Raw genomic sequence first — 12,788 nt, forward strand, 5'->3', positions numbered from 1 at the left:
TGAGGCAGATAGAAAGTAATTGGAGGATATGGGAGTCTGGTCTGAGGTGATCCGAGTTATGGGTAAAGGTGGAGGACACTGCCTGCAGGCCTAGGACGGTGTTGATGTTGGTGTACAGGCTGTCGATGTTGATGGTGAATAGATAGGCTTAATTCGGGACGACCATGGGTCTGATCAATTGCAGGAAATGGTATGTGTCTCGGATGTTACTAGGGTGTTTTATAGATAGGGGGCCTAGGTGGTGTTCCACGTACTGGGAGATGTTATAGGATGTACTGTTGCAATCTGAGACGATGGGTCGACCGGGGGGAACCTCATAGGGAACAGTCCAGGTGGAAGGATCCTTGTGGATTTTGGGAAGAAGGTAAAATAAACGGGTGCTTGGGTTGTCGGGGCCGAATAGGTAGTCTTTTTGTTTTGAGGAGATGAATTTGTTGGTGTAAAGGGAGGTGATGATGGGCCGAAGTAGTTGCTGTGTCTGTAGTTGTATGGATGTTGGTATAAGTTTGTAATGTGTCTCGTTTGTAACGTGACCCTTATCGGCCGGTTTGATGATGATGTTGGTGTTGTTTGCGAGTTGTGTAAGGGCCCTGCACTCGGTCCCTGTCAGATTGTCTGGGACGTCTGGTGGGGGCCGATGTGTGCGCAGGGCCTGTAGGTCTGTGTGTATGAGTGTCTGTGTGCTGGTGTGTAGTTGTGAGGTAAGGGGTTCCCAGTTGGAGGGATGCATAAAGAGTCTGGGTTGGAGGGGTGAGTTGGGGTCAAAGTAATCGATTAGTTTGATATGTCTGTGGTACTGGTGTAGGTCCCTATGATTTCCTCCCAGTCGAATGTGGAGGGACGTGGGACGGATGTGAGGCCCCTCTGCAGTAACTGTTGTTGGGCTGCAGAGGGGGTGAACAATTTGGACAAGGTAAGAAGGGTTGATGATGAGTTCCACCCCAGGTCCGGGTGTGGTGGGTGTTGTGTGAGTGGGTTTGTGGTGTGTTGGTTTTGGGAGTAATCAGAAATTCAGTTGTAGTTGTTGTACCCAGCTGTGAAAAATGAGTGCGGCTGATTCCGGGGACCAGTGTATGATATCTTGTCTGGTGGGGAAGATGTCGTCTGGAATGCCTGCAAGGTGTTTGGCGTCGGTGAAGCGGTGTTATTAATGATGTCCAGGTTGTACTGATGTGGGACGGGTAAGGAAGATGAGTAATGGACGTGTGGGGATCTAAATCTGTTTACACAGTCACGTGTGGGGACTCGCCTCCCATCATTAATTAATTTTACGGTGAAGACTTGGTTAGGGTTAGGGTAAAGGTAAGGGTAAGGGTTAAGCATGTGTTGGTTATGCTTAAGGCTCGGATAAGTCTCCAGGAAATGCATGTAAGTCAATGTAATGTCCCCTGAAGTGATGTATACATGGTATGTGTGTGTGAGTGAGTGAGTGAGTGAGTGAGTGAGTGTGTGTGTGTGTGTGTGTGTGTGTGAGTGTGTGTGTGTGTGTGTGTGTGTGTGTGTGTGTGTGTGTGTGTGTGTGTGTGTGTGTGTGTGTGTGTGTGTGTGTGTGTGTGTGTGTGTGTGTGTGTGTGTGTGTGTGTGTGTGTGTGTGTGTGTGTGTGTGTGTGTGTGTGTGTGTGTGTGTGTGTGTCTTTGTGTGTGTGTGTTCACCTGAGACTGGAGTAGTTGCAGGGTGGTGTGTTTGGGTTTTGCCGGAGCTGGCGCAGCCGCTCTCTCATGCTGATCGTCAGCTCTGGAGCCAGTCGCCACACAAAGATACAGCTGGGAGATAAAAGCATTCACGCATTAAAAATTCAACATTTCATTTCAGCTCCACTGTTGAGGGAACTGTGTGCAAATACGTTTCTCCGCTCATTACCTCTGAGGGAGAACAGGATATCAATTTGGTTTTCCAAAGTAGTTTTATTCTAGTGCCCAATCCATATTTGGAAGTCTCATTGTTATATGAGCTCTGAGTTCAAATATAGAATGAATGTGTGTTATCATTAAAACTAAAACTGAATGATAGTAATTTAAAAGCTTAATTTCTAAAGAGTATGTATTACTTTCATTAGAATGTATCCCTGTGTCTTTTCCCCCTGTTCCTATCACTGTTGTCCCTGTTAAGTCACTAATGTTTATATTTGTACACAAGTATAAAAGGATTGTTTCTCACCTGTCGCCTGACACAGAAATCAAATGCCTGCAATCGTTGGTAAACTTCAGCCCGGTGACAATCTCTGCAAAACACAACAATATGTCGGAGGGAGTTATATTGTGATTCCTGGCAGGTGTAGGTGATAAACACCCTGCTGCTATAAGAGTGTGATTCACTCGCAACTCATGCTGACAACATTAAATATGTGTGTGTGGGGCACAGGTGTGTGTTTTATTACCAGAGTGTCCATCCATCGTGGCCACACACTCCCCGCTGTCGAAGTCAAAGATGCTGATGTTTTTATCGGAGCTGCTGGTGGCCACGTATTGACCAGACGGATCGAGCTGGACCTGCCCGGAAACAGGACAAAAAGGGTCAATATGCTGTGTATATATATATATAGGAAGGGTAAGACACATAGACTGTATATATGGTAAGACATTAGGAGTGTTGAGTAGCACGTTACCCTGAGCACACTGCCGTCCTCGCTCAGGGAGCCCTTGTAGAGTTTCTCCTGCTTGCCGTTGCTGATGTTGAAAATCCTGCAGACAGGAGGAAAATAAATAAATCCTCTTTAATCGTCTCACGCGTACATCTTACACCACGCGCACTGAAATTAAGACTATTTATTTAACCCATTCTAGTGTTGGGGGCAATTGTTATACAGCACCCAGTGAGCAGTTTTGCTCAATAGCACCTTGCCCAGGAGTCAAACTAGCACCTCTAAAGTACCAGTCCACTCTCCATATTTGGTCTATTCTGAAGATTGAACCAGCGACCCTCCAGTTCCAAATCAATCCCTACAGAGTCGCTACTGCCACACAAAATGACTCTGAATTTAACCAATCCTAGTAAATTTGCAATTATTCTGTATATCTGTAAATGATATACTATCATATGAATATACAGTATATTATGAGCTTATATTCCTGCTACTGCAGTATTTTTGACCTTAGAACATTTTGATTATCCAGAATGTTGTATTTTGTAACATCCCCACGCTTGACGCCCTCAAGTCCCGTCTGTTTGCCAAGGCCTTCGGCCCCTAATTTATTTGTTGTTTTGTCTGTCTGACTGTTTGTCTGACTGCCTTTTGCTTTTGTTTGTTTGTTTTTACTCCTGTTTTTCTTTGTAAAGCGACCTTGGGTCCCATGAAAGGCGCTATATAAATCTAAGCTATTATTATTATTATTTTTATTATTGTTTATTTGTTTATACTATTTTTCTCATTCATTTTATTTATGAAATCTTTTCCACTTTTAAGTATTTTTATTTTTATGTTGAGCACACTGGTCCTGTAAAAAGATTATTTCCCAATTTGGGATTTATAAAGTATATGTATCTATCATCTATCTATCTATCTATTTATTTATTAGGCTCAGTGGGCAGCTATTGTTCACAATGCTAGGGAGTCAGAGTGGAGTGCTTTGCTCAAGGACACCAAGGCAGAAGTTTGTCACTTGTAAACTTGCACCAGTGACCCTCTGGTTCCCCAGCCTACTGACTGAGCTGCTGCCCTTTTTTCCTTATTGCTAACCTCATGGAAATTCAAGAAAAACACACCCCCAGCCTCTCACCTGATGGATCGGTCCTGGCAGCCGACAGCAGCGTGGCAGGTGGGGTCCACCCCCATGTCGTACAGAGTGGTCTTCATCACCATGTGGTGAGAACGCCTGAACTCTGTTCCTCTGTCCGTCTGGGAAACAAATAGAAACTGTGAGGTTTGTTCTGAAGAGGATAGCTACTATTGTTTTAGCATAAGGGGACATTTAATACATAATACAGCATAAGACTTCATATTCAAATTGGCATACAGTTAGTAGTATACAGCGTGTCATTCTGTTTAAGGAGGGTAGCTAAATGAATAACACTGAAAATACAGTGGGAATTTGACCTACGCCTATAGATATCTCAAATTTGCACAGATCAGTTTAAATGATCAATATATACATAATAATGGCACAATGTGAGTTATTCAAAATGACGATTTAGTTGAACTAATGATTTAGTTGACATCACTTTTACCTAGGGCTGCAACGATTAGTCGACATAATCGACGACGTCGATCATAAAAATTCGTCGACGCGGAATTTTAGTGTCGACGCGTCGTATAAAAACAATCAGAGAGCCGGTAACGTTAATTCAAAACTGCGCAAATGTTCATTTGTAACTGCAATGCACTACAGGAAGTGCTGGGGGCAGTATACTCTCCATTGTCTGCCATGACTGCATTCTGTACTAACAACAAAGAAGAAAGAATACGAACGATGGCGGAAAGGAGAGAGAATGAGGGTGATGAAGAGCTCAAAAAAGCGAGACCGAGAGTTTCGAAAGTGTGGGAGTATTTCACAGACGACAAGCCAAAGAAGTCAGTGAAATGCAGAATTTGTAAAGGGGAATTGGCATTCCACGGCAGCACTACAGTGATGCACGAGCATTTAAAACGCAAGCACCCTGGAACCGTGAGGACTGCTACTTTGGATCATGGGTAAGTTTGAGCAAGTTAGCCATAGTCATGTTTACGTTAGCTTACATGTTGGAAAACAGAACGTCTCATGGTTAATGCTTGCTAAGCAAACGCTATTTCAGTTATGTTGAGGCTGCGTGTCCACCAACGAGCTGCTAAACAGCGCCAAGCTTACAGCGTAGTAGAGCACAATAGAGCTTTATCGACGCTGTAATTAATTCCAAACTTAAAATAATAATTAACAAGGGTCTGCGAAATGACAAGAATAAAATGCGATTGAATTTGTATTTATTTTGTTTTCATTATGATTTTTTTGTATTTATGTTATTCAAATACATTTGATTAAACAAGTTCAAAGTTCAAATTCAAATGTTTCATGAGTCATTATTTTAATTTTCTATGGGATCATGTTATGTTAAGGCAGAGGGACTGGACAACAGGGTGACATTCACAGGTGTGCAGACTTGAGGTAAAACATGCACTGGAGCCCGGAAAAGGAGCCGTGCCCACAGGAAGCAGAGATGGAGGGTGTGACAGAAATAATCGTTAGATTAGTCGACTAATCGAAAAAATAATCGACCGATTAGTCGACTACCAAAATAATCGTTAGTTGCAGCCCTACTTTTACCTAGAGCTGATACTTTCAAAACCAAAATGAAGATATAAACAGTGAGTAAAGAAAAACGTTCCCAATCATCCCAAGAAATACTAATTACATGCAATCAATATTTGGTTGATTGAGTTCTACAATTATGTTCTAACCCACAGGTGCAAACACCAAAACAATTTTTAAAACTGTTTAATCCCTACTTTCTTTAGCAAACTTCTTTAACATTAAAGATCATGTACCTTTCTATAGTCATGCAGACGAAAATAATAATCATGAATGGAGGTATTTTTACTGAAATAGCCCATCCCTTATGAGCTCATAGACAGGACATTAAAAGGTGAAACTCATCTTCATTTCAACTAGCTCAAACAAAAACAAAGACTTCTTCAAAAATGCATCTTATTTCACATAACAAGGCAGTATATACACATAGTTGATGTGTGTGGAATGGATGAAAGGCAGAACATTAAGTATTTGCGTTGGTTGAAGTTTGGCAGAACATGTACTTTTTGAATGAAGGCCATAGAAAATCAGTCTTTGAAAACAGTGAGCACAATAACAGGCAGCTTCAAAAGATGCTCGTTACGTTCTGCTGAGCTCGGGCCTGTCACAACACGCTCCTGAAAGAACACTCTGTAAATGTCAGGATGCTGAGGAGAGGTTTCACTGGAGACCAACAAGCCATGGGTTTTCTTGCTCTACAAAACCTAATGAGTCACTGCAGAGGCCTGAATCACAGAATGATGTCGGAAAAATGGTCACAGTGACCCAGAATCAAGAGTAGAGGAAAGGATGCAGCAGGATGTCATTTTTAGCATTTAGTTATACAACCTGAACACCCATATACTCCTTTTCTAGTATATGCTGTAGAATTGTATTCACAAACAGAGGCTAAATGTATTGTGTTGCTGTTGTGCAGCAATTCATAGTTTGGGGGGAAAAAATACATTCATAAATAATTGTAGTCAAAGATCAATGAAGCAATGCTGAACCAAGATCAGAGCTGTGTCTTTAATGGCTGGATATAATTAGGAGAATTTAAGGAAATTCATTTTTGCTGAAGCGTCCTCTGTATTGCAAAAATAAGCAGTAAGTCGAGGAAAAAAATGTGTTTTAAGTGATGTTAAAATCAATCTGTATTCCTTTAGTAAAATGTTCTGATTTCATGTGATTATGACAAAAACAATTACAAAAACAATGTCATATTAAAAGAAAAAGTTCGGGGGAAGTTATATTTTGTTGTCTGAGTATCGATTTATATTATCAAATATATGGAAGACTTGACATTTGGTTGAATATTAAATAAATAATAATGTTTTTCTCATCATGTGATACACTAACTCATAGTTTAGCTGGTGTATTGACATACTGTATGAGTGTTTATTGGCTATTGTACATCAGAATCCACCTGAGGAAAGACACCTTTAACCGTTGGTTAGCATCTTGCTGAAAAGCGTTTTACCTGATGTGCAGTGCGGAAATAGATGCTCTTGTCGGCCCCACAGCTGATCATCTTCACCTTATTCTCATCGGCTGAAGAACAAAGACACAACATATCAAGTTATTAACGCTCATAATACAACAAGTGTACCAGTTCATATCCAGTTAGTCATTTTCTTCAATCTAGAGATAAAGAAAATCTTGACAATCATAGACTTAGTCAATCTAAATTCAAAAACCAGGTTCCTAGTAGGCAAATTGAGAGAACATTTAAACAAAGCACAGAACATAAAGAGCTCTCTGCTTACAACAAACAAAGCTCCACTTAGCAAATGCATAGCTGTAATCTATTATCTAAACAAGCAGAGCGGCAAGTGAAATAAAAGCGTGGGACTGAAAGGAGATGAGAGCGAGGATTAGGCAAAGATTAGCTGTCAGATGTTGACAGTCTCGAGTGGCTCACCAGCGAAGCGGACTGCTGTTATGGATGAAGAGTGCTCGTCGAGAGTCTGCAGAAGACTGTAGTCGTCCTCCGCATTCAAGACGTGGATCAGACGGTCCCTGCTAGAGGAGGCCAGCAGCTTCAGGCCTGACAGTGATAAGGCAAAGAAATCACATAATCGTACACACAGCCAACGCACAAAGATCTTTCAAGAGTGTTGGGACTATGATCGTCAAGAAAAACCCACACTGACCTGTTTCTGGTTTGCTGTATTCCAGGCAGAGGATCTCAGCATCATGGGCCTCTACTTTCAGGATCTCCTCCATGCTGCTGAGGTCATGAACCCTGGAGAGTATTAGATTACATTAGATATATCTGATTCATCCTAAATTGGGAAATTGTTTTTTTTACAGAAGTCATATAACAACATTTTGTCAGTGTGGATAACTACCGGCAATTTATTTTATATATTGTTTTATTTTTTGTATTCAGTGTTTCATTTTCCCTGTTATACTCTTTTTTAACAATATATTATAGGTCTCAGATATGTACAAAACATGTTTCTGAAGGGTTTAGCACAAAACATTGTGACAAAGTGGCCAAAATCTGATCGGCTCATTTTCAGACAGGTTTTTATATAAATTCATCAGGACAAAAAGAGAGATAATCTTTTTTCCTGAAATTTGTAGAAAAAATAAGACAAGAAAAAATATAAATACAGAATACATTCTAGTGTGAAAAGTGGTTGGAGTTAAGTACAAATGAAATCCAATGGAGTAGACTGTGACAACACTGTGTAGTAATTGTAGAGGGTTATATAAAAAGGGGGAAAAGAATGGAATCTGGTTCAAGAAGATAATAAAATATGAAGCTGGGAGTTTTCTGCTAGTCAGAGTTATTGCTGTTGGCAGCAGTAGGTGGAGAGGGTATTTAAATGCATGTTTTTTTAAGATGGAGGTCACCTCAGCCATACATCAGTCTCAGTTTAATCCTCCCTGTCCTACCTCAGCACCCCGCTGCGATCTCCAGATGCCAGATGTTTTCCGTCTGGACTCACACAGATGGTCCTGATGCCCGTCCTGCTTTCTGCTGTCTGTCCGTCTCCGGGTCTGTCTGCGTTCATGTTGGTCAAACACTCCGGATCCAGCAAGGTACTGGTGTTTCCGTCTATGTAGATTATATTCAGGAGATCCTACAAGGCGATGGTGGAAAGAGAAATAACGCGTCAAAGGGAGAATGTGTGCTTCGGAAATAATCACCGTTTTTTATTTTGTAGGAGATGAAGAAATACAGATATTTACGCCAAACTCACTTTGCTGAGGATATTCTGAGAGTGATCACGAGCGTGTGTCCAGTCTGACGGGCGCCACAGTCTGATGGTGTTATCAGCTGAGCAACTAAGGAATACACCTGATGACAAACCAGCAGCAAATTCACCACGAACATCTGGGAACATCTGGGGAAGGAGGAGAGAGAAGGGTTTTTAATTAGGTGGGACTGCAGGGAATATTAATTATGCAGAAATTCAATGCAGAGCCATAGATTTACATTCATTATGGAGCGTATTATGATAAGCTGTGGGACTTTAATCCAATGGTAGTTGTTGGTTGTGAAAATGTTTTGAATTAATAAGGCTAGTTTAGACAAGTATTTTTATCCACAATAAACAGCTGACTATATTCAACCACGGACAAAACTCGGTTTTGTAAAATGACCAATAAAATGTTTTTGTAATGTACAAGATATAGTGACGTGTTGATATGTTACAAGAAAAATTGCTTGTAATAACTCAATCATTTACTGTGGCAAGGGAAAATATGTCATGATAATCATAACATATATATTGCGATGAGGTAAAAATGATTTTTTTGAAAATAATAACAGTTTCTCATAACAAGAAATAAATGCATTATGGATTGCCTTTTAGTGGCTATCATCAGCAAGTACAAACATTTCCAACATTGGTAAGAGAATAATATTAGTATATAGCCTATTAATTTAATAAGCAATTGAGAAATATAAAAATAAGATCCAATTGTGTGTCCTAAATTAGATATTTGGACTTTAGTCACTAAATAAGTGCCCAAAAAAGGCAAAGTGTTGGTGCTATGTGGCATTTAATCCCCCAAGGTTCCCCTATCAGCAGCCCAGTCAATATAACGTTTAACCCGTTGTGTAATTATTAACTACACACGGAATCAGGCACTGGTTTGAAACACACTACACGTGTCGCCGTGGTGAAAGAGGTGTTTATTGTTCACTTGTTTACTTCCAGGTCCCCGACACAGGCAGCATGGTAGAGGGCGGAGTGCACCTTCTCCACCCTGCTGATGTCCGTCACATCCCACACATACACACTGTGGTCGCTGTACACACAGCTGAGCCACTGGCTGACGGGGTCAAAGGTCACAGCAATGGTGTCTGGGTAACGGGCGTCCATCATGGTAGGAAACAGGTTGCTGATGGGAAAGTGATTGTTATAGATTAGTTTTGTCATGGGAGGGTTATTTTCTAAACAACGATACAATACCCTGAGAAATGTTTATAATATACCATTTTCGATGCTACAAGGGAGTTTCTCTTCAATATTGAGTGCATAAAATGTAATTATTTTATTATATTACAAAGATATAAGATGATACTGGCTACTCTAGGATAGTCATTTTCACAATATTTAATTTTTGTGGAAATGCTTGAAAAACTGTTTTGTGTATAAAAAGAAAAAGAGGTAAGAAATTAGACAAATGTAACCCCACTTCTCTTTTAAACCCATCATAACTCTGTCAGGGTTTGTAAAATATCTGGTACAGTTAAATAACTAAAAGTGAGCTATTTCAAGTCAAAACCCACTATTGATTTTGGCTCTAGCTGGAAACATTTAGGTGTTTTTTAAGCTGTGAAACTGAGTCACTTGAGACAGGAGGTGCTATAAATTCAGAGCGTTTGTTCCTGCAGTGGATCCCTGCCAACAAAAGGCTGTGTTTCCTCCTGATCTCTTCCTCACCTGGCCTCCCTGAGGGCTGAGGCGTCAGAGCCGAGGTGGTGCGGCCGCGGCAGCGTGCAGATGAAGCAGAGGTCGACGGGGCTGAAGGCTCGCACCGTTCCATCAGAGCAGCCACAGAAGACCAGATCCTCAGAGAGAGACAAGGACTGAGCCACGCCCATCTGGAAGGAAGGACACGAGACAACAGGCGTCAGCATTTCATAGTTATAGAAGACCCTACTGTAGCAGGGAAATCTGTCCGTGTAAAATGTACAGTATTGTTGCCTCCTTTTCCATGTTTCCTCAAATTGATTTTCCTGAAGCCTCATGGAAAAAGTGATTCTTTCCATAAAAAATATCAGACCAGTTGTCAAGCGATGGGATGTCCGGTTTGAACCATTTTCTGTGCGGCTCCTGTGCTCCTGTGCACGACCAGAATTGTTTTTATCTGATATTTTTCTTAAAACGGAAAGCCACCCCTGTGTATTATTTTGGTTTTCTTCTCAGTTTCTGTTTTCTTTCTATTTTATATTATGATTATGGTTATTATTATTTGTTTCACTTATTGTTTGTTTCAAATCACAATCAAGTTTATTGCCAGGTACATTTACACAAACATAGAATTTGCTTTGGTGTCTTGAGAAACTATTTAGTATTAAGAAAGAATAAAGACAAGTACTTACACCACATTTAATTATACAAAGAACCTTAAAAGCCAAAGAACTAAAACACTTAGGACAATTTATATATGAAAATATATGGCAAACTACAGTTTATTATAGTTTAAAGTGGAGGGCTGTGCAGACGTGTGCAAAGACTTGCAAAATATATTCAGAGAGCTGAGCATGGACGAGGCTCAAAAATGATCAAACTGTATTATCAATACTTGACTGTGACTATATAAAGAAATACAAAAATAATTTTAAAATAATTCTGTCCATGGATAATAAGAAGAAAGGCATAATTGAAAAATCCCCTATGGGAAAATCAGTTGACTCGGTTGCTGATAAATTCAAATAGGCACATGCACAAAAAGAAGCCATGGAGAGATTAGGCCCAAAATACACATGAAAGGAGAGGAGTCAGAGTGAAGGAGCTGCCTTGTTTGGCGCCACATTTCCAGATACCAGTCAACACAATCTTTTTTTTTTGGTCCGTGCGGGGACATTAACCGGTGACCATCTGGTTTCCAAGCCAAGCCTCTACAGACTGAAACACTGCTTGCTCCAATATAAAAAGGGGACCTCTTGTAAAATCCCAAGTATCAAGAGAAATCAAGTGCAGTTTCATGATTAAGTGTAGACGAGAGCCCCAGCCCTGCGTGTCAGTAATGATAAAGGTTACAGAAGGTTGCAGAGGGACATCAATGCGTCCTTATTGGAACGCTTCCAAACACCTTCTGTACTCGGTCCCTGCTGCTAATCCCTCCCTGATCCTCTGACAGTAAGCAGGCGCAGGACTCACACACTTTCATCTTCTTTATTAAACACCACAGCTGGACACCGAGCACGATAGGTTGTACAGCACGCAGTAATGGATGCATAAATATACTGGAGCATTAACTTCCCATTAATATCCCGGACACCTACTGAAGCAATAAAGAACTAAATGCATGTTCATGGAAAAGCATTAGCATAGCCTTTGCGGCCTTTCAAAGTAAGAAATAAATGTCGTAATGCCACATAGGTTTTTAACCACGCTTCTTAATGTGAATTTGTAAAGATACATTTCACAGCAAAAGGTTGCTCTAAAGGTAGAAAATGGAGTTTGACTCAAAGTATTATTAAAGAAACGCGAATGTATCTACATGATAGGCATAACATGTATTAGAAAAATATTAGAAAGATGCTTTTTTTTTGTCAAAGCCGATGTGAAGGTTAATAAATTCTGTGATCAAATGTAAAATGTGTTATATTGGGCGATATATGAAGAATTAACTGTAACTTGAATATCATTCTGTCACATCTGTGCCTTAAATATAACAGTACAGCCAGGAGATTGTTAGCTTAGCTTAGCACAAAAACTAGAAACAGGGGTAACAGCTAGCAGCTAGCTTTGCTCTGATATTACGTTTTTGAAAGTATTTATAATACATTTTTATATATAAAGTGAGCTTTAAAGTTGCTGGTCGACAGACTTTTTTTTATTGAGGCAGAGGAATACTTCTGAGATATCACCTTTTTGGTAAATACAGGGTAGTGCATATCAGCACCTACATATTAAACCAACTAACCAATATCCCCCGCATCACTCCCACCTCTGGGTAAATATCATAAATACAAGTTGTGGTGACTAGAGCCCAACATTGCCAGTGTTGGATTCTTCCTGTAACTGTCACTCACCCGCAGGTCCACCCACTTGTCCAGCGTCCTCTTGCTGTTAAACTCGCACAGCACGCCGGAGGAGGTGATGCAGAAGGTGGAGTCGGATGCAGAGCCCCGCCCACAGGCCACATCACAGAAGAAGTTGTTCCTCAGATCCCCCAGCAGCCCCGAGCGGCCCAGCAGAGGGACAGGGGCGCTGGCCTGAACACCACAGAGGGGTGAGGTTCAGGGGATGAGGGTTTAAGCAGAATACTGGCAACATTTACACTCGTCACAAAGTTACTTCTGTGTTTGTTGACATTACATCAGCATCCAGTCATTAGGAAATGTGTCTAGTAAGATTTTTTCAAAATTGCTTGGTGTTAAAACTAACAAAGGAATG

The 12,788-nt window shown here is 40.7% G+C and overlaps 1 protein-coding gene across 3 annotated transcripts in view; it reads right to left on the minus strand.

The window, feature by feature from the left end:
• The window catches only part of LOC307017119 (mitogen-activated protein kinase-binding protein 1-like), a 34,822-nt gene that overhangs the window by 15,249 nt on the left and 6,785 nt on the right, over positions 1-12,788 (minus strand). For all 3 annotated transcript variants that reach the window (XM_079646622.1, XM_079646620.1, XM_079646621.1), the window contains exons 7-19: positions 12,425-12,607; positions 10,104-10,264; positions 9,369-9,558; positions 8,412-8,555; positions 8,104-8,291; positions 7,353-7,444; positions 7,121-7,246; positions 6,680-6,750; positions 3,718-3,836; positions 2,607-2,682; positions 2,379-2,490; positions 2,159-2,222; positions 1,654-1,764 (exon numbers count right to left, since the gene is read on the minus strand). In XM_079646622.1, coding sequence (XP_079502748.1) covers positions 1,654-1,764; positions 2,159-2,222; positions 2,379-2,490; positions 2,607-2,682; positions 3,718-3,836; positions 6,680-6,750; positions 7,121-7,246; positions 7,353-7,444; positions 8,104-8,291; positions 8,412-8,555; positions 9,369-9,558; positions 10,104-10,264; positions 12,425-12,607 — 1,637 coding nt within the window. The remainder of the gene's footprint in view (positions 1-1,653; positions 1,765-2,158; positions 2,223-2,378; positions 2,491-2,606; positions 2,683-3,717; positions 3,837-6,679; positions 6,751-7,120; positions 7,247-7,352; positions 7,445-8,103; positions 8,292-8,411; positions 8,556-9,368; positions 9,559-10,103; positions 10,265-12,424; positions 12,608-12,788) is intronic.

This window comes from Notothenia rossii, assembly GCF_949606895.1.
Source record: "Notothenia rossii genome assembly, chromosome: 8".
Taxonomy (NCBI): domain Eukaryota; kingdom Metazoa; phylum Chordata; class Actinopteri; order Perciformes; family Nototheniidae; genus Notothenia; species Notothenia rossii.